A 27,500-nucleotide genomic window follows, 5' to 3' on the forward strand; every position below is an offset into this window, starting at 1 on the left:
CTGCACGAACCACAATCACCGGTCTGGACCACATCCAACGGATGCTAAGTGGGTGCGGTTTTTGCCAAGGATTCATGATCATGTGAGAGTCCGGTCCATTGAGGGCCAGTCGAGGTTTCCATACAGGAATGGTCCACACTGGGGTCTTCTGGGGCAAAAAAGAGAAGCGGCAGGTTAACTGGTCTGAAACAGGTTTTCTTTAAGGGTTTTAAGGCGTGAGCTAAATGCTTCTAACGAGGTGCCATTTTTAACTTTTGGTGTCGGGGCATCTCGGCGTATTCAAGCCCAGATGCACACTGACTACTCCAAAGGTCTCTGGAACTCTACTTAATTGCAGCCTTCGTGTCTCAACAGACGGCACGATGAAGTCCCTCCTGACCCCGCTGCTCCTCCTGCCCTTGGTCCTGTCGTCCTCCCTGCCGGTCACGCACGTCCCCACATTGCTCCCTCACCGGCCGACGCCTCTGGGTCGCTCCCGCTTCAGCGCCCGCGCTCGCCTGGATTTGACCACTCACTGCAACGCCAGCTGCTTCCACCACGGGCGGCGGGCCGCGGACCAGCTGGACTTCGAGACGCTCTACTGGGACGGCTCGCGTACTCTCACCACCGTGGACGTGAGGGGCGAGGGCAAGGGCGAGGACCACGCCGGGCGCAGGCGAGTGAGGCGTCAGATTTACGGCGCCGACGGCCGCTTTAACATCCAAGGAGACAACTTCCTCCTGGATTACCCTTTCTCCGCGGCTGTGCGGATCTCCACCGGCTGCACCGGCGTCCTGGTGTCGCGCTGGCACGTCCTGACCGCCGCCCACTGCGTGCACGACGGCAAGGATTACGTCAAAGGGGCGCGCAAGCTCCGAGTGGGCTTCCTCATCCCGCCGTCCGTCAACAACACCCTAGCGGACCCCCCGTTAAGGAAGAACCCTCTGGTGCGCTGGCTGCGGGTGAGGCGCACCCGCGTGCCCAAAGGTTGGATTCAGGGCCCTCAGGACGTCAGCATGGACTTCGACTACGCCCTGCTGGAGCTGCGCTCGCCCCACCGCCGGCCCTTCATGCGCCTGGCGGTGGCGCCCTCCTTGGACGAGCTGGCGGGCCGACGCATCCACTTCTCGGGCTTTGACAGCGACCGACCGGGCCAGCTGGTCTACAGGTTCTGCCCCGTGGAGCAAGAGTCCAGTGACTTGATCTACCAGCACTGCGACGCCAGGCCCGGGGCCAGCGGCTCGGGGGTGTACGGGCGGGTGTGGGACAACTCTTTGGAGCGCTGGGAGAGAAAGGTCATCGGGATCTTCTCAGGCCACCAGTGGCTGGAGATCGAGGGCGAGAACAAGGACTACAACGTGGCCGTGCGCATCACGCCGCTCAAGTTCGCTCAGATCTGCTACTGGGTGCACGGCAACCGTCTGGACTGTTCCCAAGACTGAAGACCACCGACGTGTTTTTAGTTGGGCCTCGTCAGCCTTTAACCCTTGTGCAACCGGAAGGTCGATAACTCGGAAAAAAAATGTTGTTTTCGCTTTCGCCGCTTCTATGACTTTTTAGCAACTTCAGTTCTATCGATACAGATTTTATGGTTTTTGTTTAATCTTAAAGGCCTACTGAAATGAGATTTTCTTATTCAAACGGGGATAGCAGGTCCATTCTATGTGTCATACTTGATCATTTCGCGATATTGCCATATTTTTGCTGAAAGGATTTAGTAGAGAACATCCACGATAAAGTTCGCAACTTTTGGTCGCTAACAAAAAAGCCTTGCCTGTACCGGAAGTAGTGGACGATGTGCGCGTGACGTCACGGGTTGTGGAGCTCCTCACATCTGAACATTGTTTACAATCATGGCCACCAGCAGCGAGAGCGATTCGGACCGATAAACCAACGATTTCCCCATTAATTTGAGCGCTGATGAAAGATTTGTGGATGAGGAAAGTTAGAGTGAAGCATTAGAAAAGAAAAAAAAAGGCGAGGGCAGTGTGAGCGATTCAGATGTTAGACACATTTACTAGGATAATTCTGGAAAATCCCTTATTGTGTTAATAGTGTTTTAGTGAGATTATATGGTCGTACCTGAAAGTCGGAGGACTGCGGTGACCGCCAGTGTCTCTGGTAGAAGCCAATGGAGAAGCCAAGATCACAGCTGCTGCAGGAGGACGCTTACTCCGCACAAGTCTCCGGCAAGAGCCGACTTAATATCACAATTTTCTCATCCAAAAACTTGCTGGTTGACATGTGGTAGAGTAACATGTTCGCTAAAGCTTCACAGCAAACACCAGCTGTGTTTGTGTTGCTAAAGGCAGCTGCAATCCACCAACATCTTTCTTCTTAGACGTCTCCGTTATTAATAAAACAAATTGCAAAAAATTCAGCAACACACATGTCCAAAATACTGTGTAATTATCCGATGAAAAGAGACGACTTTTAGCCGTGAGTGGTGCAGGGCTAAAATGTGCGCTCAACCAATAACGTCACAAACACGTGTCATCATTCCGCGACATTTTCAACAGGATACTTCGCGCGAAATTTAAAATTGCAATTTAGTAAACTAAAAAGGCCGTATTGGCATGTGTTGCAATGTTAATATTTCATCATTGATATATAAACTATCAGACTGCGTGGTCGGTAGTAGTGGGTTTCAGTAGGCCTTTAAATAAACCTGTACAGGCTTAGTGTCCACATGCGTGGACAGCACCTTTTAGCTCTTATTTCCAAAATGGTGTACACTACTGAATTTGGGTCTTATGGCCGCTTATGTGGGCACTTATACTGCCATCTGGTGGTGTCAGAAAAGTATAACATAGGAAAAAAAGTATAAATTAGCATGTCACTAAACATGAAGTACACATTTGTGTACTTATGGACTAAGTACATCATATCAAAAGATGATTTTTAGTTGTTATTCCAATTAGGGTCTAATAAGCTCAAATAGCACAGAAATTTTTTTTTTAAAAAGCCTGTAAACCAGGGGTCACCAACCAGGTCGCCCGTAAGGACCAGATGAGTTGCCCGCTGGCCTGTTCTAAAAATAGCTCAAATAGCAGCACTTACCAGTGAGCTGCCTCTATTTTTTAAATTGTATTTATTTACTAGCAAGCTGGTCTCGCTTTGCTCGACATTTTTAATTCTAAGAGAGACAAAACCCAAATAGAATTTGAAAATCCAAGAAAATATTTTAAAGACTTGGTTTTCATTTGTTTAAATAAATTCATTTATTTTTTTACTTTGCTTCCTATAACTTTCAGAAAGACAATTTTAGAGAAAAAATACAACCTTAAAAATGATTTTAGGATTTTTAAACACATATACCTTTTTTACCTTTTAAATTCCTTCCTCTTCTTTGCTGACAATTTAAATCAATGTTCAAGTAATTTTTTTTATTGTAAAGAACAATAAATACATTTTAATGTAATTTGTCATTTTAGCTTCTGTTTTTTCGAGTAAGAATATTTGTGAAATATTTCTTCAAACTTATTATGATTAAAATTCAAAAAAATGATTCTGGAAAATCTGTAGAATCAAATTTAAATCTTATTTCAAAGAATTTTGAATTTCTTTTCAAATGTTTGTTCTGGAAAATATAGAAGAAATAATGATTTGTCTTTGATAGAAATGTAGCTTGGTCCAATTTGTTATATATTCTAACAAAGTGCAGATTGGATTTTAACCTATTTCAAACATGTCATCAAAATTCTAAAATTAATCTTAATCAGGAAAAATTACTAATGATGTTCCATAAATAATTTTTTTAATTTTTTCAAAAAGATTTGAATTAGCTAGGTTTTCTCTTCATTTTTTGGGGTTGAATTTTGAATTTTAAAGAGTCGAAATTGAAGACAAACTATGTTTCAAAATTTAATTTTCATTTTTTGCACGTTTTCTCCTCTTTTAAACTGTTCAATTGTTTATTTTCATCATTTATTCTCTACAAAAAAAACCTTCCGTAAAAAGGGGAAAAAAAGGACGACACGATGACAGACAAAAATACCCATTTTTATATATATACAGTATATATAGATTTATTTATTAAAGGTAAATTGAGCAAATTGGCTATTTCTGGCAATTTATTTAAGTGTGTATCAAACCGGTAGCACTTCGCATTAATCAGTACCCAAGAAGTAGCTCTTGCTTTCAAAAAGGTTGGTGACCCCTGCTGTAAACAAACAGTTTGAGGTAAGCAGTAACTTTTTGTTTTTACTTTCAACACTTGAAATTTTCTAACAACAATCTTATCTATAAGTTTTATTTTTATTTTCATGGAAACATGCAAAATACGCACTATTTGAGGTCAATAACGTTGATTTTGTTACGATATAGAAAAAAAAACAGTTTTGGAGGTTTGATGGCATTATTCAGTTACGTTCCTGGTTCTCTGGCACCATCTGGTGGTTACAAAGCGCAATTACATCACAGCAATATTTTCTTGTTTTTCACTTGGCAAGATTCAGCGGTTTTTAGAGGGGGACATCTTTATTAAATACCCGGATTAGGGTCTGCTAAGTTATCATGGGAGTTCGAACGTGTGTATACGTTTGTTTAAATAATAATAACGTCGCTATTAAAAACGCAAAGCAGGGTTAAAATACACGATCATATCATAGGAACACGTGTAATGTCCGTTTTGGCCACTAGGGGTGCACAACGGTTAAATTTCCGCATGATATTTTCAGAGGAACAGGCGACCATGCTTTCCCAAAAGAGTCTTTACTAATAGAACATGTTTTTACTACAAAGGCTAAAGGGGTTTGCTGGTGTCAGTATGAACGTTTAGAGAATGTTTAAAATTTATTTTTGGATAAATGCTTTGATATATTTTAATAAAGAGATTTATGACAGCGTTGGCCTGTGTTTTATTGGACTTGTGGCGCCCTCGTGTGGTCATTGTGAAGCATTACGGTTTAACTTGCTAAATCACGGACGTCAAAGTGGTTTTCATGTCTCTGGACTTCATTATTAATTATATCAATTGTTTTAAGTAGACTTGTCGATTTTACGGTAAAATCTTGACATTTATAACATTTTACTCTAAAATTATTTTTTTACAACATTTTACAGTAAATAAAACTGTACCAAAGTGTTTTAAGAGGGGTTTTATGGCTGCCTTTTAACAGTCAATAATGTACGAATTTGCCTCTGGATTTCATTATTAATTATATCAATTGTTTTAAGTACACTTGTCGATTTTACAGTTAAAACTTTACATTTCCCAAATTTTACTGTCAATGTTTTTTTCCCCCTAGTAAATATAAACACTGCACCAATGTTTTTTTTTGGGTAGACTTGTCGATTTTACAGTAAAAAAAAAAAACTTTACATTTACAAAATGTTACTGCAAGTTTTTATTTCATTTTACAGTAAATATAAAAACTGTACCAATGTTTTTTTTAATTAATTATAGAAATTGTTAATTATATAAATTGTTACAGTAGTTTTTTACTGTAGATTTTACAGTAAAAAACTTGATATTTACAAAATGTATTGTAAAATTGTAAAAATTTTTACAGTAAATATAAAAACTGTACCAATATTTTTTGGGGGGGGGGGCGGAGGGGGGGTTATGGCTGGCTTGTAACAGTCAATGTATAAATTTGCCTCTGGACTTCATTTTTAATTATATAAATTGTTTTAAGTAGACTTGTCGATTTTACAGTTAAAACTTTACATTTCCCAAATTTTACTGTCAAGGTTTTTTTTTTTCAGTAAATATAAACACTGCACCAATGGTTTTTTTTGGGGGGGGGGGTTATGGGTGTGTGTGTGTGTGTGTGTGTGTGTGTGTGTGTGTGTGTGTGTGTGTATTTAAGTAGACTTGTTGATTTTACAGTAAAAAAGCATTTTACATTTCCAAAATGTTACTGCAAGTTTTTTATTTTTACATTTTACAGTAAATATAAAAACTGTACCAATGTTTTTTTTGTTAATTACATAAATTGTTACAGTAGTTTTTACTGTAGATTTTACAGTAAAAACTTGACATTTACAAAATTATTGTAGAATAGTAAATTTTTTTACAGTAAATATAAAAACTGTACCAATATTGTTCTTTTTTTTTTGGTAGGAGAGGGTTTATGGCTGGCTTGTGATGGTCAATGTATGAATTTGCGTCTGGATTTCATTATTAATTATATAAATTTTTAAGTAGACTTGTCGATTTTATGGTAAAAACTTGACATTTACAAAATTTTACTGTAAAATAGTTGTTTTTTCACAAAATTTTACGGTAAATATAATAACTGTACCAATGTGTTTTTTTTTGGGGGGGGGGGGTTATTTATATAATTAATAATGAAATCCAGAGGCAAAAATCATACATTATTGACTGTTAAATCATACAGTCAATAATGTATGATTTTTTGCTCTGGATTTCATTATTAATTATATAAATTGTTAAGTAGACTTGTCGATTTTTAAGTAAAACTTTACAAAATTTACTCTAAAATAATTTTGTTTTTTTTTTTACAACATTTTACAGTAAATATAAAAACTGTACCAATGGGGTTTTTTTTTGGAGGAGGGGGTTATGGCTGGCTCTTAACAAGTCAATAATGTATGAATTTGGCTCCGATTTCATTATTATTTATATAAATTAAGTAGACTTTTCAATTTTACGGAAAAACTTAAAAACAATTTTACTGTAAATTATTATGAATTTTTTAAAAACATTTTACAATAAATATAAAAACTGTAACAATGTTTTTTTTTTGGGGGGGGGGAGTGTGGCTGGCTTGTGACAGTCAATAATGTAAATTATTATGAATTTTTAAAAAACATTTTACAATAAATATAAAAACTAACAATGTTTTTTGGGGGGTGGTTACGGCTGGCTTGTGACAGTCAATAATGTATGAATTTGCCTCTGGATTTCATTATTAATTATATAAATTATTTTAAGTAGACTTGTCGATTATACGGTAAAAATTTGACATTTAAAAAATGTTACTGCAAAATGTTGTAAAAACCTTTACATTTTCCTGATGTGTGCTGGTTAGCGCCTGCATGGCAGCTCCCTCCATCAGTGTGTGAAATGGCTAAATGTGGAAGTAGTGTCAAAGCGCTTTTGAGTACCTTGAAGGTAGAAAAGTGCTGTAGAAGTACAACCCATTTATCATTTCATTTGTGTTAAATTGACATTTGTTTTTTAAACATATTCATTAAAAAAGTGCGTTATTTTTTTTTTCCCTGGCAACTTAGCTGCCAGTTTTTCTCCCGTAAAAAACAAATACCGTTTTTTCATTCATTTACAGTAATACACCTTTAAAAACCGTAGATTCTACCGTCAAAAACTGGCAGCTAGTTCAACAGAATTTTTCAATTTACAGTAATATGCTATAAAGAACATAAATTGTAAAGTCTAAATATATTTAGACTAAAACATGTTTGGAAAGTATAATATACTGTATTTTTGTTGCAATATTGGATACTATTAGTTTAAAAGGCATGCCATTTCAAGCGGTACATCTTTGTCTAAATAAAAAAAAAACAAATTTACGGAGAAAATATGAAGTACTTTATTGACACGTTTGCGGGCCAGATGTGGCCCCCAGACCTTGAGTTTGACACCTGTGGGCTAACTGTTGACGGAGATATATACATATTTAAGTTTAACTAGTCATATTTGAAATAGCTAGTGTTCCATCTTGTACTCTTTTCTTTCTCATGATCGATGGTACACTGTAGACTACCTTGAGCTTGAATGTAAAGAGTAGCCATAACTCCCTTCTTATCTCTCTCCGTCCCAGGCTTAGGAGAACAGATATGGGGATTCGCTTCTGTTGGGGGGGCTAGTGGCATATTGGAAAAAACATAAATGTCAAAACACCTATTCTTTCTGGGATTCATTTAAAATCAGCTTATGTGTCATCAAAAGAACTTGGGGTTGACCAGCAACTTAAATTCCCTCGGAGGAACATCTGGTCCAAACGCAGGGACTGTCTAAAAAAACAAAAAACTGAAATATAGGAATGTATATACAAAGTTTAAGAAAAGGAAGAGCAAAACCAAGTCAGTAGTTTAGTGCTTTTTATTAGAGATAGGAGACGATACAAAACACCCACCATTCAATATTCAGTCTAGACTCTGACCACTTGTCCAACAATGGTAGTTAAATGAAATAATAGATCCTGGTCTGGGAAGAAAAGGTAAAGAGGAATGTTTCTGATAACATCAAATGCCGTTTTTGTCTGAACAGGAAATAATAAAAAAAAATTGGTAAGAGGTTTTGGAATTTGAGCATGTTGAAAAGAGAATGTTGTCTGTGCAAGGAAGAGGAGGATTAGTTGAGACTACAACTAGCGTTACAAAACTTCAACTAGACATTTGGCATAAAAAAAAAAAAAAGTCCATAAGAATTTCAAAATGGTTGGAAAAAGAAAATGTTTTGTTCTTGGTGCTCGACTGGAAGAGCAGAAAAACAAATATTGATCACCCTCCTTCCTTTAGTTCTATCTTTACCTTTTCTGTGTTTTTTCTTCCTACTCTAACTTGGAATGACAGACAGCTGTCTTTTGGAATTATCATCATCCCCTCCCCCCTCCCCCCACAGTCCCACAAATGGTGCTGGTTCTGATTTTCTTTTTTTGTTGTTGTAGTTGTCGCCCTTTTCCAACCCGCACAGGAAATGAACAGCTAAACCCGACAGATGTGTCCCGAAAGGCCTCCATGAAGGCGGCAGGGAGTATTTATATAGGGCATCCCTCCAGGCTGACTACCGAGTTGCCGCCCAGCCTTTCTGCCAGAGTGTGCCGGTCTTTCAGGTCTTCCAAACCGTTCACCTGCCACTCGTGCTTAATACCTGCAAAACAGTAGTTCCCACCTCAGCTTCATCACGGGGGAAAAACAACAGTCTCTCTCCGTACAAAATCCCATATTTGTCCTCTAGGGGGCAGTGTAAGGACTAAAAAGTGAACAAAGGCTTGAAATAAAAGTAAAACCTGCCAGGGACATTTGAACAGGAAGAAAGTGCTCAGTCAGCACAAAAAGTAGGACTGGACGATGGCCGCCTGCCACACCACGAGAGATGATGTTCTTCACACCAAATAAAACCACTTCTAAACATTATTGTGTCACCTTTATTATTAGTCATCCACTTCAATCAATGTTTATTTATATAGCCCTAAATCACAAGTGTCTCAAAGGGCTGCACAAGCCACAACCACATCCTTGGTTCAGAGCCCACAAAGTGCAAGGAAAAACTCACAACCCAGTGGGATGTCAATGTGGATGACTATGTGAAACCTTGGAGAGGACCGCAGATGTGGGTGATAATAGTGTGAAAGTCCAGTCCATAGTGGATCTAACATAAGTGTGAGAGTCCAGTCCATAGTGGATCTAACATAATAGTGTGAGAGTCCAGTCCATAGTGGATCTAACATATAGTGTAAGAGTCCAGTCCATAGTGAGTCTAACATAATATTGTGAAAGTCCAGTCCATAGTGGATCTGACGTAATATTGTGAGAGTCCAGTCCATAGTGGATCTAACATACTAGTGTGAAAGTCCAGTCCATAGTGGATCTAACATAATAGTGTGAGAGTCCAGTCCATAGTGGATCTAATATAAATAGTGTGAGTCAAATCATAGTGGATCTAACATAATAGTGTGAGAGTCCAGTCCATAGTGGAATCTAACATAATAGTGTGAGTCCAGCCCATAGTGAGTCTAACATAAGTGAGAGTCCAGTCCATAGTGGATCTAACATAATAGTGTGAAAGTCCAGTCCATAGTGGATCTAACATAAGTGTGAGAGTCCAGTCCCATAGTGGATCTAACATAATAGTGTGAGAGTCCAGTCCATAGTGGATCTAACATAATAGTGTGAGTCCAGCCCATAGTGGATCCAACATATAGTGTAAGAGTCCAGTCCATAGTGAGTCTAACATAATATTGTGAAAGTCCAGTCCATAGTGGATCTGACGTAATATTGTGAGAGTCCAGTCCATAGTGGATCTAACATACTAGTGTGAAAGTCCAGTCCATAGTGGATCTAACATAATAGTGTGAGAGTCCAGTCCATAGTGGATCTAACATAATAGTGTGAGAGTCCAGTCCATAGTGGATCTAACATAATAGTGTGAGAATCCAGTCCATAGTGAGTCTAACATAAGTGAGAGTCCAGTCCATAGTGGATCTAACATAATAGTGTGAGAGTCCAGTCCATAGTGGATCTAACATAATAGTGTGAGAGTCAGTCCATAGTGGATCTAACATAATAGTGTGAGAATCCAGTCCATAGTGAGTCTAACATAATACTGTGAAAGTCCAGTCCATAGTGGATCTAACATAAGTGTGAGAGTCCAGTCCATAGTGGATCTAACATAATAGTGTAAGAGTCCAGTCCATAGTGAGTCTAACATAATATTGTGAAAGTCCAGTCCATAGTGGATCTGACGTAATATTGTGAGAGTCCAGTCCATAGTGGATCTAACATACTAGTGTGAAAGTCCAGTCCATAGTGGATCTAACATAATAGTGTGAGTCAAGTCCATAGTGAGTCCTTAACATAATAGTTGTGAGAGTCCAGTCCATAGTGGATCTAATATAAATAGTATGAAAGTCCAGTCCGTAGTGGATCTAACATAATAGTGTGAGAGGTCCAGTCCATAGTGGACCTAACATAATAGTGTGAGTCAAATCCATAGTGGATCTAACATAATAGTGTGAGAGTCCAGTCCATAGTGGATCTAACATAATAGTGTGAGTCCAGCCCATAGTGGATCCAACATATAGTGTAAGAGTCCAGTCCATAGTGAGTCTAACATATATTGTGAAAGTCCAGTCCATAGTGGATCTGACGTAATATTGTGAGAGTCCAGTCCATAGTGGATCTAACATACTAGTGTGAAAGTCCAGTCCATAGGGGATCTAACATAATAGTGTGAGAGTCCAGTCCATAGTGGATCTAACATAATAGCATGAGAGTCCAGTCCATAGTGGATCTAACATAATAGTGTGAGAATCCAGTCCATAGTGAGTCTATCATAAGTGAGAGTCCAGTCAATAGTGGATTCAACATAATAGTGTGAGTCAAGTCCATAGTGGATCTAATATAGTATGAAAGTCCAGTCCGTAGTGGATCTAACATAATAGTGTTAGAGTCCAGTCCATTAGTGGACCTAACATAATAGTGAGAGTCCAGTCCATAGTGGATCTAACATAATAGTGAGAGTCCAGTCCATAGTGGATCTAACATAATAGTGTGAAAGTCCAGTCGTGAAAGTCCAGTCCATAGTGGATCTAACATAATAGTGTGAGAGTCCAGTCCATTGTGGATCTAGTTAATAGTGCGAGAATCCAGTCCATAGTGAGTCTAACATAATAGTGAGAGTCCAGTCCATAGTGGATCTAACATAATAGTGAAAGTCCAGTCCATAGTGGATCCAACATAACAGTGAGAGTCAAATCCATAGTGGATCTAACATAGTGTGAGTCAAGTCCATAGTGAGTCTAACATAATAGTGTGAAAGTCCAGTCCATAGTGGATACAACATAGTAGTGTGAGAGTCCAGTCCATAGTGAGTTAAAACATAATAGTGAGAGTCCAGTTCATAGTGGATCTAACAATAGTGTGAGAGTCCAGTCCATAGTGGATCTAACATAATAGTGTGAGAGTCCAGTCCATAGTGAGTCTAACATAATAGTGAGAGTCCAGTCCAAAGTGAAAATAACATAATAGTGAGAGTCCAGTCAATAATTGATTCAACATAATAGTGAGAGTTCAGTCCATAGTGGATCTAACATAATAGTGTGAGAGTCCAGTCCATAGTGCATCTCACATAATAGTGAGAGTCCAGTCCATAGTGGATCTAACATAATAGTGTGAGAGTCCAGTCCATAGTGGATCCAACATAATAGTGTAAGAGTCCAGTCCATAGTGAGTCTAACATAATATTGTGAAAGTCCAGTCCATAGTGGATCTGACGTAATATTGTGAGAGTCCAGTCCATAGTGGATCTAACATACTAGTGTGAAAGTCCAGTCCATAGTGGATCTAACATAATAGTGTGAGAGTCCAGTCCATAGTGGATCTAACATAATAGTGTGAGAGTCCAGTCCATAGTGAGTCTAACATAATATTGTGAAAGTCCAGTCCATAGTGGATCTGACGTAATATTGTGAGAGTCCAGTCCATAGTGGATCTAACATAATAGTGTGAGAGTCCAGTCCATAGTGGATCTAACATAATAGTGTGAGAATCCAGTCCATAGTGAGTCTATCATAAGTGAGAGTCCAGTCAATAGTGGATTTAACATAATAGTGTGAGAGTCCAGTCCATAGTGGATCCAACATAATAGTGTAAGAGTCCAGTCCATAGTGAGTCTAACATAATATTGTGAAAGTCCAGTCCATAGTGGATCTGACGTAATATTGTGAGAGTCCAGTCCATAGTGGATCTAACATACTAGTGTGAAAGTCCAGTCCATAGTGGATCTAACATAATAGTGTGAGAGTCCAGTCCATAGTGGATCTAACATAATAGTGTGAGAATCCAGTCCATAGTGAGTCTATCATAAGTGAGAGTCCAGTCAATAGTGGATTTAACATAATAGTGTGAGTCAAGTCCATAGTGGATCTAATATAGTATGAAAGTCCAGTCCGTAGTGGATCTAACATAATAGTGAGAGTCCAGTACATAGTGGATCTAACATAATAGTGTGAAAGTCCAGTCCATAGTGGATCTAACATAATAGTGTGAGAGTCCAGTCCATAGTGGATCTAACATAACAGTGAGTCAAATCCATAGTGGATCTAACATAGTGTGAGTCAAGTCCATAGTGAGTCTAACATAATAGTGTGAAAGTCCAGTCCATAGTGGATCCAACATAGTAGTGTGAGAGTCCAGTCCATAGTGAATCCAACATAACAGTGAGAGTCAAATCCATAGTGGATCTAACATAGTGTGAGTCAAGTCCATAGTGAGTCTAACATAATAGTGTGAAAGTCCAGTCCATAGTGGATCCAACATAGTAGTGTAAGAGTCCAGTCCATAGTGGATCCAACATAATAGTGTGAGAGTCCAGTCCATAGTGGATCTAACATAATAGTGTGAGAATCCAGTCCATAGTGAGTCTAACATAAGTGAGAGTCCAGTCCATAGTGGACCTAACATAACAGTGTGAGTCAAATCCATAGTGGATCTAACATAATAGTGTGAGAGTCCAGTCCATAGTGGATCTAACATAATAGTGTGAGTCCAGCCCATAGTGGATCCAACATATAGTGTAAGAGTCCAGTCCATAGTGAGTCTAACATAATATTGTGAAAGTCCAGTCCATAGTGGATCTGACGTAATATTGTGAGAGTCCAGTCCATAGTGGATCTAACATACCAGTGTGAAAGTCCAGTCCATAGTGGATCTAACATAATAGTGTGAGTCAAGTCCATAGTGAGTCTTAACATAATAGTGTGAGAGTCCAGTCCATAGTGGATCTAATATAATAGTATGAAAGTCCAGTCCGTAGTGGATCTAACATAATAGTGTGAGAGTCCAGTCCATAGTGGACCTAACATAATAGTGTGAGTCAAATCCATAGTGGATCTAACATAATAGTGTGAGAGTCCAGTCCATAGTGGATCTAACATAATAGTGTGAGTCCAGCCCATAGTGGATCCAACATATAGTGTAAGAGTCCAGTCCATAGTGAGTCTAACATAATATTGTGAAAGTCCAGTCCATAGTGGATCTGACGTAATATTGTGAGAGTCCAGTCCATAGTGGATCTAACATACTAGTGTGAAAGTCCAGTCCATAGGGGATCTAACATAATAGTGTGAGAGTCCAGTCCATAGTGGATCTAACATAATAGTGTGAGAGTCCAGTCCATAGTGGATCTAACATAATAGTGTGAGAATCCAGTCCATAGTGAGTCTATCATAAGTGAGAGTCCAGTCAATAGTGGATTTAACATAATAGTGTGAGTCAAGTCCATAGTGGATCTAATATAGTATGAAAGTCCAGTCCGTATTGGATCTAACATAATAGTGTTAGAGTCCAGTCCATAGTGGACCTAACATAATAGTGAGAGTCCAGTCCATAGTGGATCTAACATAATAGTGAGAGTCCAGTCCATAGTGGATCTAACATAATAGTGTGAAAGTCCAGTCCATAGTGGATCTAACATAATAGTGTGAGAGTCCAGTCCATTGTGGATCTAGTTAATAGTGCGAGAATCCAGTCCATAGTGGATCTAACATAACAGTGAGACAAATCCATAGTGGATCTAACATAGTGTGAGTCAAGTCCATAGTGAGTCTAACATAATAGTGTGAAAGTCCAGTCCATAGTGGATCCAACATAGTAGTGTGAGAGTCCAGTCCATAGTGGATCCAACATAACAGTGAGAGTCAAATCCATAGTGGATCTAACATAGTGTGAGTCAAGTCCATAGTGAGTCTAACATAATAGTGTGAAAGTCCAGTCCATAGTGGATACAACATAGTAGTGTGAGAGTCCAGTCCATAGTGAGTTAAAACATAATAGTGAGAGTCCAGTTCATAGTGGATCTAACAATAGTGTGAGAGTCCAGTCCATAGTGGATCTAACATAATAGTGTGAGAGTCCAGTCCATAGTGAGTCTAACATAATAGTGAGAGTCCAGTCCAAAGTGAAAATAACATAATAGTGAGAGTCCAGTCAATAATTGATTTAAAATAATAGTGAGAGTTCAGTCCATAGTGGATCTAACATAATAGTGTGAGAGTCCAGTCCATAGTGCATCTCACATAATAGTGAGAGTCCAGTCCATAGTGGATCTAACATAATAGTGTGAGAGTCCAGTCCATAGTGGATCCAACATAATAGTGTGAGTCCAGCCCATAGTGGATCCAACATATAGTGTAAGAGTCCAGTCCATAGTGAGTCTAACATAATATTGTGAAAGTCCAGTCCATAGTGGATCTGACGTAATATTGTGAGAGTCCAGTCCATAGTGGATCTAACATACTAGTGTGAAAGTCCAGTCCATAGTGGATCTAACATAATAGTGTGGGAGTCCAGTCCATAGTGGATCTAACATAATAGTGTGAGAGTCCAGTCCATAGTGGATCTAACATAATAGTGTGAGAATCCAGTCCATAGTGAGTCTATCATAAGTGAGAGTCCAGTCAATAGTGGATTTAACATAATAGTGTGAGTCAAGTCCATAGTGGATCTAATATAGTATGAAAGTCCAGTCCGTAGTGGATCTAACATAATAGTGAGAGTCCAGTCCATAGTGGATCTAACATAATAGTGAGAGTCCAGTCCATAGTGGATCTAACATAATAGTGAGAGTCCAGTCCATAGTGGATCTAACATAATAGTGTGAGAGTCCAGTCCATTGTGGATCTAGTTAATAGTGCGAGAGTCCAGTCCATAGTGAGTCTAACATAATAGTGAGAGTCCAGTCCATAGTGGATCTAACATAATAGTGAAAGTCCAGTCCATAGTGGATCCAACATAACAGTGAGTCAAATCCATAGTGGATCTAACATAGTGTGAGTCAAGTCCATAGTGAGTTAAAACATAATAGTGAGAGTCCAGTCCATAGTGGATCTAACATAATAGTGAAAGTCCAGTCCATAGTGGATCCAACATAACAGTGAGTCAAATCCATAGTGGATCTAACATAGTGTGAGTCAAGTCCATAGTGAGTCTAACATAATAGTGTGAAAGTCCAGTCCATAGTGGATCCAACATAGTAGTGTGAGAGTCCAGTCCATAGTGGATCCAACATAACAGTGAGAGTCAAATCCATAGTGGATCTAACATAGTGTGAGTCAAGTCCATAGTGAGTCTAACATAATAGTGTGAAAGTCCAGTCCATAGTGGATACAACATAGTAGTGTGAGAGTCCAGTCCATAGTGAGTTAAAACATAATAGTGAGAGTCCAGTTCATAGTGGATCTAACAATAGTGTGAGAGTCCAGTCCATAGTGGATCTAACATAATAGTGTGAGAGTCCAGTCCATAGTGAGTCTAACATAATAGTGAGAGTCCAGTCCAAAGTGAAAATAACATAATAGTGAGAGTCCAGTCAATAATTGATTTAACATAATAGTGAGAGTTCAGTCCATAGTGGATCTAACATAATAGTGTGAGAGTCCAGTCCATAGTGCATCTCACATAATAGTGAGAGTCCAGTCCATAGTGGATCTAACATAATAGTGTGAGAGTCCAGTCCATAGTGCATCTCACATAATAGTGAGAGTCCAGTCCATGGTACTTGCTGATTACTGGAGGACGAGGAATAGCTAAACATGCCTCCCTACACACCGTAGGAGGATAAAATAGCTCACGGGCGTCACAATGTAAACAAACGCCATGGGTGGATCTACACCTGACATCCACTGTACTGATACCAAGTACAGTATTGTATCTCGTCACAGGGACTTTGAATATGACCAATGTATGATCCTGTAACTACTTGGTATCGGATCCATACCTAAATGTGTGGTATCATCCAAAACTAAAGTAAAGTATCAAAAAAGAGAATAATATGTCATTATTACATTTTAACAGAAGTTAAAACAGAAAATAAGCATATATTAACAGTAAATTAACAAGTCCATTAATTATCCTTTTCTTACAGTTTGTCCTTTATAATGTGTACCAAATAATAGGTGTATAAATGACACAATATGATACTGCATACGTCGGCAGACTAATTAGGAGTCTTTGTTTGTTTACTTACTACTAAAAGACAAGTTCTCTAGTATGTTCAACATTTTATTTAAGGACTAAATTGTAATAATAAACATATGTTTCATGTACACTAAGATTGTTTTTGTTAAAATAAAGACATCTTTATTTCATGTATATTATTGCAATTTTACATTTATTTATTATTCCTTTCAATTGCAATTTTAGAAAACAGTGCACTTGTAAAAAAAAAAAGTTAAATTAATTTCCACTTTTAACGTGTGCAAAACTGGAACAAAAGAGCCCTTTAGTAAAGTGAGGTGGCTTGGTGCAGTGAACCAAATTTTTGAACTGTCTGCATTACTTTATTTACTATAAATACATGGTCCATTATTGACATTCACTCATTGAATTGCGATACATTTAAAAATCGATTACATCTTCTGCATCTGATTAGTTTGTTTTGCACCTATCAATGCTGCCCATGCTATAGTGTTTCAATAAAGCTACACCCGTTAAGCACTCGGCTTCTAAAACATTGCTCATCCTCTTAGTGTTCGGCCTCAAAAATATAAGGTTCCGGTTCATGATTTTTCCCAATCGTTGTTGAGTCTGGCAAAGTCCGCTTCAGATCACTTCAATCACCAGCATAGTGGGTTTCAAAAATAGATTAAGAGGAGAAGTATTGCGGAAAGAGATTATTCTAGATTGTACCTAATGTCATAACTGGTTTTATTGATTATTTTAATGATTATGTGACAAGCAGTAGAAAATGGATGGGTAGTACTTTTTCGTCACTTATTTTGTCTTCGGTACACTAATGTGTATATTTCAGGCCTTTGGTTCCTAGTTTTATTTTTGCACATATTATATATATATACATATATTTTATATTTCTCTTTTTATTCTTGGTATGAACATTTCTATGTAAACTCAGTTATTGTTTTTTTTTGTTCTTAGTTGTTGCTATTTTTGTATTACATAATTTTATTACTTGATCCTATTGTACGGCATTTAATCTTTTGTTTAGTGATTGTGTGATGATTTTTTGCCTGGACCCCAGGAATAATAGTTTCCACTGGGGTGTAGTCTAATGGGGATCCTTAATAAACTAAACTAAACTTGATTAGCCTTGTTGTTGATGGGGAAGGGATCTTGGGTTGCTACCTACACATCACTTTACTGCTTTGCCCATTAACTCTCAGACATACACACACATATATACATATATATATAAATACATATATATATATATATATATATATACACATACATATACATACATACACACACATACATATATACATGCATACATGTATATATATATATATATATATATATACACACATATATATAATATGTATATATATGTATATGTATATATATATATATATATATATATATATGTGTATATATAATAATATTCATAGCTTCAATTTAAAAGGCAAATTGCGTTCAATTTAAAAGGCAAATTGCATTTCCAGTAGGGATAATGTTCGTTAAGAAATTATCACAATGTCAATGCCATTCTACAATCCTCTTATCGAACCGATTCCTTATCGAATCTCTTATGGAATCCAGATAGTTGTGTGTGCACTGAGTTTCAAAAGCCGTAGATGTTATGTGACTGGGCCGGCACGCTGTTTATGTGGAGGAAAGGCCGACGTGACTGAGGACAGCATGCAGGCGTTACAGGGTGAAGGTTTCAGGGTGAAGGTTTCAGGTGAGAGAGGACGCCCCCAGTGAGCATATAGTGCTGCTATGTGCGTTGTAAATAAAAAAAATTGTCGACAAACACATCACTGACATGGACGTGGTGCCGCTCACTTTCTACATCCCGGTGAAGTGCACTGCAGACAAGAAGGGGACCAGCACGGGAGCAAATCCATACGCACAACGGGGCAAGAGAAGTCGGCTTTTACTGTTGTGCTAGTTTGCTATGCTAATGGACAGAAACTGCCACCTAGCGCATGCTTAGCATTACCGCCGACTCAGGATTAGCACCGGGTCAAACTCGTTTTGCAAAATATTATTTTTATTAGCGCATGCCTAGAATTTCCGCCCAGACAATCTCGTTTCGCAAAATAATTAGCATATGCCTAGAATTTCCCCCGGGTCAAACTCGTCACGTCACAGGTGACACTTCACCTGTCGTCATTTTCAAAATGGAGAAGTCTGATTTCAATCATTTGAAATCGCATAAAGGGAAGAAGATTAAGAGCTATTCAGTAGGATTTAAGGTCCAACCTATTGAATATGCTAAAAAGAACAGTAAGCAGCTATGTTTTATTAATATACCGTAGCTGCGTGTGTAAAATATGAGTCATTAAATGACTCCCGCCTCCAGGTGGTAGAGGGCGCTAGTGATCCTTCTTGCGACTACTCGGTTGCAGAAGAAGTGACAAGCACCAAGAGTGAGCAGCAATCGTTTATTTTTTCCTCTCGCTTGCACTTTTAACATGGAGGATTACATATCTAAAATAAAACAGTTTTCTAAACTGGACTTTCAATCGAAGCAGGAGGTAATAAAGGATGATCTCCATCGAGACAGAGACTTAAAACTGAATAAAGATAAGGAAGACTTCTATAAACAAGTTATCAATGCTTTTGATCAGATAGAGCTGTGCAAAGTAAGACCATAATAACTTTTTTATTAAATGTGCTTTTCATGATGGTATCCTTACATCACACTCAAATTTCTAAGCGCAGGCCTAAATTTACCGCATGCCTTTGTAAGCGCCGCAGTGAGAACAGGTTTTAAAATAATTAGCGCATGCTTGCCTTTACCGCATGGAAAGAGGTTTTAAAATAATTAGCGCCCTGGCGGCAATACAAGGAAATACGGTATGTGGACACTTATACTGCCATCTGGTGGTGTCAGAAGAGTATAACATACAATCCAAATTGAAAAAAAAAAAAAGTGTAAAAATTAAAATTAGCATGTCACTAAACATGAGGTACACATGTGTGTACTTATGGACTAAGTACATCACATTAAAAGATGGTTCTTACTTTTTATTGTAATTAGGGTCCAATAAGCCCAAATGTTTACATGCAAAGAGGACGTTTAAACTGAAGTTGTGAGCGTCATGGGAGCGACGGATGACAGACCCGCACAGCTTCACCAAAACTGGGAGACAGTGTCGGGCGAGTTACACGCCACAATTTGTGAATGGATGCTGGATGCTCGCGCTAACGTGTCTGCTTGCACTGTTGTTCCAGCTTTCGCAAAAGCTTTTCCGAGGAGCCCCACGGCAACGAGACTGACTTTGAAAACGAGGAGAGGGGAATCTGGCGTGTTTGATGGGAGAACTTGCCCAGCTGTTCATTTCGGACACTGTTCGCTGTACATATCCTACCAAGTCAGACCCACACCGTTTCAATGTCCATTCCTCAGATGATGCAATTGTTGATGACTGAATTGCTGATATTAACCAAACCTAACCCACCCCCGCCACACACACATTTCACCTCCTGGATTGTAAATAATTCAATGTATATACTCCGATGATTAACTTGTGTGATGACTATTATGCTGATAGTATATATTTGTACCATAAATTGATTAAAGGGGAACATTATCACAATTTCAAAAGGGTTAAAAAACAATAAAAATCAGTTCCCAGTGGCTTGTTGTATTTTTTGAATTTTTTTTTCAAAATTTTACCGGTCCCCGAATATCCCTAAAAAAAGCTTTAGAGCGCTTGATTTTCGCTATTTGCGATGCGACTATCCATTTCCCTGTGACGTCATACAGTGCTGCCAATGTAAACAAACAACAGCGAATACCACAGCAAGATATAGCGACATTAGCTCGGATTCAGACTCTGATTCAGACTCGGATTTCAGCAGTTTAAGCGATTCAACAGATTACGCATGTATTGAAACGGATGGTTGGAGTATGAAAGTATTGAAGAAGAAACTGAAGCTATTGAGCGAATAACTATTGACGCTATTCATAGCCGTAGCATGGCCAAATAGCTGCGTTAGCATCGCCGGTAAAATGTGCGGACCAAACGATCAGGATTTTCGCATCTCTTGACACTGGAGCAACTTAAATCCTTCGATTGGTAAGTGTTTGTTTCGCATTAAATGTGGGTGGAAGGAAACGTAATATAGTTTCAAATGCATCTGCAGGTTATCCATACATCTCTGTGCCATGTCTGTCATCGCCGGTAAAATGTGCAGACACTCTGGCACATTCAATGGGGGTCTGGCGGCAGATTTCTTGCCAGTGGTGCAACTTGAATCCCTCCCTGTTAGTGTTGTTACACCCTCCGACAACACACCAACAAGGTATGATGTCTCCAAAGTTCCAAAAATAGTTGAAAAAACGGAATATTAACAGAGCTGAGACCCGGTGTTTGTTATGCGTTGAAAATGAAAATGGCGGCTGTATTACTTCGGAGACGACACGTTCTGACGTCATTGCAAAAAGAGCGATAAACAGAAAGGCGTTTAATTCGCCAAAATTCACCCATTTAGAGTTCGGAAATCGGTTAAACAAATATATAGTCTTTTTTCTGCACCATCAAGGTACATATTGACGCTTGCATAGGTTTAGTGATAATGTTCCCCTTTAACGTAGACCTCGACTTAAACAAGTTGAAAAACTTATTGGGGTGTTACCATTTAGTGGTCAATTGTACGGAATATGTACTGTACTGTGCAATCTACTAATAAAAGTTTCAAACACAGAAGACGAGGACTTTGATGGATTTGTGGAGGAGGATTGATCATAAAATTATGTGAGTACCGTATTTTTCGGACTATTAAGTCAGTTTTTTTTCATAGTTTGGCCAGGGGTGTGACATATACTCCGGAGCGACTTATGTGTGAAATTTTTAACACATTACCGTAAAATTATTTATCTCATTCGCGGAAGAGACAAAGAAAATGTCAGCAATCGTCACATACACATAAACCAAACAGAATTCGGCGGGGGGGGGGTCATGGCAGAAGTGCATTGTGGGTCATGGAATGCTAACTGCTATACGCTACTGCTGTAGCTATTAAAATGGATCATTTAATCGTTGGCGGTAACTTATAAAAACTGAGAAGGGCTGAACAAAAATGGCAGCAAAAAGGAAATCATGTACTGCAGATTACAAGCTGGACGTAGTGAAATATGCAACAGAAAACGACAAGAGGAAGCGGTGCATACCTTTGGAGTTGGCAGAGTTGTTTAGAAGCGACATCGAGGAAAAAGATTTCCTCGGATTTATCGATTAGGAGTGACAGATTGTTTGGTAAAGGTATAGCATGTTCTATATGTTATAGTTATTTGAATGACTCTTACCATAATATGTTACGTTAAGATAGCAGGCACCTTCTCAGTTGGTTATTTATGCCTCATATAACGTACACTTATTAGGCCTGTTGTTCACTATTCTTTATTTTAAATTGCCTTTCAAAGGTCTATTCTTGGTGTTGGATTTTATCAAATACATTTCCCCCAAAAATGCGACGTATATATATTTTTTTCCTATATGCATTTTCGGCCGGTGCGACGTACACTCCGGAGCGACTTACAATCCGAAAAATAGGGGACATTGATAAATACTTCACTTAAGGTACAACCCGACTCAGCTTTGGTCCTGCTGCCTTTTTAAAACAGCTTCCATGCATGCTAGCGCAGTGGTTCTCAAATGGGGGTACGCATACCCCTGGGGGTACTTCAATGTATGCCATGGGGTACGTGAGATTTTTAGATATTTATTGAATAATACTTCAACAAAATATGAATGTAAGTTGATAAACTGTGAAAAGAAATGACACAATGCAATATTCAGTGTTGACGGCTAGATTTTTTTGTGGACATGTTCCATAAATATTGATGTTAAAGATTTCTGTTTTTGTGAAGAAATGTTTAGAATTAAGTTGATGAATCCAGATGGATCTCTATTACAATCCCCAAAGAGGGCACTTTAACTTGATGATTACTTCTATGTATAGAAAACTTTAATTGAATCACTTTATTTTTCAACAAGTTTTCAGTTATTTTGTATCTTTTTTTCCAAATAGTTTAAGAAAGACCACTACAAATGAGCAATATTTTGCACTGTTATACAATTTAATAAATCAGAAACTCATGACATAGTGCTGTATTTTACTTCTTTTATCTCTTTTTTTCAACCAAAAATGCTTTGCTCTGATTAGGGGGTACTTTAATAAAAAAAATGTTCGCAGGGGGTACATCACTGAAAAAAGGTTGAGAACCACTGTGCTAGCGTATGTTTAACCATGCCTGCGCCCTAAATGAACTGTGCCTCATTTATGCGTTAAATACAGAAATAGCACCCGTAACTGACATGGCGCCTTTTGATATGGTCGCGAAAATACGGTATAGTGGCTTCGATAACGGGAACCGGTTCTCAAAAAGGAATTCCAATGCATGGAATCATTTTTTCTCGAATTATTGGAGAACCTGTTTTCGAACATCATCCCTAGTTTCCACTCTACTGGTAATTTAAAAGCTCTATCGCGTGTATCGTGCAACCCTATTACGTACCTTCAAATTTTCTCTTGATAGCATCTTTTGAGCTGGCATAGATCATCTTGCTCTTCATGGAAGCGCAGTCTGGAGCCCTGCAATGGCAAAAAGGGATCATTCAATCGCTGCTTAAGCGCCACAGTACCTGGAAATAGAGTTTAGTAAATATGTCCAAATACTAATTACCAGGGCTCAGAAAATCTGCAGAAACTCCTCCCACCCCCGCCAAGGACTGTTTTCACTGCTGGACTCTAGAAAGAGGTTCCGCAGCCTCCAAAGCAGAACCTCCAAGTTCTATAACAGCTTCTTCCCTCAGGCCATAATACTCTTGAACTCATCATAATAATTACCCTAAATTCCCCCCCAAATGGATTAAGTGGCTGGAATATAAAGACAATATAACAAGCCTGGATGCATATGCAAAAGTGCAATATATTTATCTGTACAGTAATTTATTTATTTATATCTGCACCTTTTTGCTTTTTTTATCCTGCACTACCATGAGCTAATGCAACAACATTTTGTTCTTATCTGCACTGTAAAGTTCAAATTTGAATGACAATAAAAGGAAGTCTAAGTCTAAATGGTATTATTAATAAATAATAATATTAATCGATTAAATAATAAAGTCCCAACCACTAAGGGGAGGAGACACATGGTGTGCACTTGTGACATTCGGAGAATTGGATTTACCTCCATTTTTTTTTTAACAAATCCTTTTAATATGAAGAATAAAGACAGAAGTGAGGCGCTAAACAAAATTGACGACGTCCGCTGAAGGCCTGGATTGCTCACACAAACTCCATAGAAAAGCAATGTTTACATTATTTGTGTGACTGTTGTGGAATGATTACTACCTCCTAGAGCACAGCTTGCACAGGTGTCACACTCAAGGCCCGGGGGCCAAATCTGGCCCGCCACATTATCTTATGCGGCCCACAAAAGCCTGGAAATAATGGAGTCAATAAAACGCTTCATCTTTTCTTACAAAACATATTTGTTCTTTCCCTTTTGGCATAAATCATGTACCACATGCAGTTGTATATCCTTTCAATTTAAATTTGATCAAAATATTATATTATACTCTCCAAAAATATTTTTGTTAAAATAAAAATAAATAATGGATCGCTACTTAAATATCTGCTTGACTTTAAAATTATCGATCAAATTTTAGACTGTAAAATTGACAATAAATTTTACGGTTATAAATTCCGCCGACTTTTGAGTTTTTTACTGTAAAATAACTTTGGTATTGTTTTTTTTCCATTTACATTAAGACACTAAAATAAAAAAATAAAATAAAAATAAAAACCTTTTAAAAAAAACCACACTGTCAGCTCTGTTGCTTGAATTTTACAGCTCAAAAAAAAAAAGTGGTGTTTCTCCATTTCATTCCATTTATAAAAATTTGTATATGCTGTAAAAAAAAAAAAAAAAATTCTGACCGAGCTGCCTGTTTTTAAGTAAAATTTTAATACTTTTTTTGCAGGTCATGTAAAAAAATATTTTGTTATATATATATATATATATATATATATATATATATATATATATACATACATACATACATACATACATTAGGGCTGGGCAACGATTAAAAATTTTAATCGAAGTTAATCGCACTATTTCTCCGATTAATGGCGATTAACTGCATTGTATACGCGAAGCCCAATAATGAATTCAAAAGTAGTGTGTAGTGCACCTTCATTGGAATATTCTCTCACATGAACAAAAGCGCCAAAACATTTGTTGTGCAAACACAATTTAAATCAGTCCTTGTTAAACAGTAGCAGTTAAAAAGCATATTTTATGAAAATCAACTCAAAAATATAAATACAAACATTTATGCTCATTGCCACTGCCAGGGTATTTAAGTTATCCTGTTTGTTATGGAAAATAAATATAATCTACATACAAATCTCTGAGCCACAATCATAACATCTGAACAGGCAATTTCTGAGGTAACAGCAGAAACATTTTTTTTATCAGGGTCTTATGTTTAAAAAAACTATATTATAGGTAGTGGGCTGTTTTAGGGAATTTTTGATCAAATTATCCGTAGTAGCAATATTAATAATGTTGTGTTTATTCTGCGTAGTGCACTTAAAATAATTATGACCATATCTAGGAATTGATATGATGGGAATTTTCCAATTGTTTGCTTGGTGCTTTGATAAACTGAACGCATATACATGGTACTATATTGTGATGTTATGAGCCAGGGAAAAAAAGAACGACCCTACCCAGCATGCAACAGGAGTGACGAGCATGCGCGGTAGCCCGGTATAGGTTGTGTCGCCATGACGGCATCTTGTATGTTGTGATATGCACGCTCTGAAAGCAAACGTTAAGAACTCAGCCAACACTCCTCGTCTGCATTATTCATAAATAAGACAAACACATATACTCCGCTGCTTCACAAGCCGCTGGATGTAGTCGGCAAAGTATTCCCATGCTAGCTAGCCGGTCTAGCAAGCACGTGTCATTCAGTCCAAAACGGCCCGATCTATCCACATCCAGAATTGTCTGGCGGTCGTAAGTGATCCCGGAGTGACCACGCTGTAAGCCAGCCATGAAATTTGCAGAATTGTCCGGTATTTTTGCCAAATGTTCCATCATTACCAAGAGCCCCTCGACCCCGAAGCCCATCCGGGCGACGCCATCTTTTTAAGAAAAGGCGTTAACAAAATAAAAGCATGTAAACAACATACGCAAATGTGCGATAAAATAATTGTCGGCGTTAATAGATTGATGAGTTAACTCGTAATTAACGCATTAATTTGCCCACCCCTAATTATATATACATATATATATATATATATATGTATATGTATACATACGGGGCGGTATAGCTCTGTTGGTAGAGTGGCCGTGCAGGTTCGATTCCCGCTTTCGCCATCCTAGTCACTGCCGTTGTGTCCTTGGGCAAGACACTTTACCCACCTGCTCCCAGTGCCACCTACACTGGTTTAAATGTAACTTAGATATTGGGTTTTACTATGTAAAGCGCTTTAAGTCACTAGAGAAAAGCGCTATATAAATATAATTCACAGTTCACATACATACACATTATAAATATATATACGTGTGTATATATACATATACATATACATCTATGTATACATACGGGGCGGTATAGCTCGGTTGGTAGAGTGGCCGTGCCAGCAACTTGAGGGTTGCAGGTTCGATTCCCGCTTTCGCTATCCTAGTCAGTGCCGTTGTGTCCATGGGCAAGACATTTTACCCACCTGCTCCCAGTGCCACCCACACTGGTTTAAATGTAACTTAGATATTGGGTTTCACTATGTAAAGCGCTTTTGAGTCACTAGAGAAAAGCGCTATATAAATATAATTCACAGTTCACATACATACATATATATGTATATATAAATGTATATGTATATATATATATACGTATATATAAATGTATATATATATATATATATATATATATATATATATATATATAAATGTATATATATATGTATATATATATATACATATACATATACATATACATATATATATATATATATATATACACACATATATATACATATTCATATAATTGCCGTGTGGCCCTCAATGAAAAAGATTTTGACACCCCTGTCCCACAGTGAAGATGATTCAGAAAATGTTGATAATGGAGACACAGTTTGACTCAGGAACTCATTAGTAATGTTTGGTAAGGACACCCCCTCACCAGAAGATGAAGACCAGCTCCTCCTTCTTGGTTTCTTTGGTCTCGTAGGTGGCGTCGTACAGGGCGTAGCGGCAGTCGTCGGGGGGCAGCATCTTGACAAAGTGCTGGTACGGGTCCTGGATGGTGGTGCCCAGCTCGCCCAGCAGGATCTCTTTGCCGTCGTCCAGCACGATGTTCTTGCGGTCCTGGCTCAAGCAGAAGAGAATGGCCTTCTTCCTCATCTTCTTCTCCTCCTCGTTGGCCTGAGCCTTGCGCACCTTCATCTCGTTGAAGACGGCGATGACTTCATCTGTGACTTTCACACCGGACGTCTGCGGAGAGGACGGCTTGTTAGCATTTGGTCAGCGTATATTTGCCAATCTATTTTTGTTTCCTTTGGAAATTGCAATTATATAAAAGGATATATTTCTTCGGTGTCTATCATCTCTCAAAACCACTGGTATGAGCGAGTGATCGGAAGAAAAGCGCTGACTCGTTTAGGAAGGAGTCATTTGGTGGTTTGCATTTCTTACAAACAGCTTAGTTTTATTTATTACATTAAAAGGCATGTGTTCTAGACTTGAAATCTTAGAATTCAGGCCAGAGAGCAGCGCAAATATTCTTGTTTTTATTTTATTTTATTTGAATGACAGAAAATCGTGACGATAACCATAGCAGCACATATGAGCAACGCAATGGGCATCAATCACATATGCCGTGTTA

General features: G+C 38.2%; 2 protein-coding genes across 3 annotated transcripts in view; one reads left to right on the plus strand and one right to left on the minus strand.

Moving 5' to 3' along the window:
• Positions 1-4,828, plus strand: part of prss23 (serine protease 23) — a 30,561-nt gene extending 25,733 nt beyond the window's left edge. For both annotated transcript variants that reach the window (XM_061900243.1, XM_061900242.1), the window contains one exon: positions 355-4,828. In XM_061900243.1, the coding sequence (XP_061756227.1) occupies positions 363-1,421 (1,059 nt within the window). In that variant the 5' untranslated portion in view covers positions 355-362 and the 3' untranslated portion in view covers positions 1,422-4,828. The remainder of the gene's footprint in view (positions 1-354) is intronic.
• A 3,165-nt stretch (positions 4,829-7,993) lies between these two features.
• The window catches only part of cfl1 (cofilin 1), a 31,347-nt gene continuing 11,840 nt past the window's right edge, over positions 7,994-27,500 (minus strand). Inside the window, exons 2-4 of the mRNA XM_061900244.1 lie at positions 26,799-27,109; positions 23,114-23,190; positions 7,994-8,779 (exon numbers count right to left, since the gene is read on the minus strand). Coding sequence (XP_061756228.1) covers positions 8,667-8,779; positions 23,114-23,190; positions 26,799-27,109 — 501 coding nt within the window. The 3' untranslated portion in view covers positions 7,994-8,666. The remainder of the gene's footprint in view (positions 8,780-23,113; positions 23,191-26,798; positions 27,110-27,500) is intronic.

This window comes from Nerophis ophidion, linkage group LG05 (genome assembly GCF_033978795.1).
Source record: "Nerophis ophidion isolate RoL-2023_Sa linkage group LG05, RoL_Noph_v1.0, whole genome shotgun sequence".
Classification (NCBI taxonomy): Eukaryota; Metazoa; Chordata; class Actinopteri; order Syngnathiformes; family Syngnathidae; genus Nerophis; species Nerophis ophidion.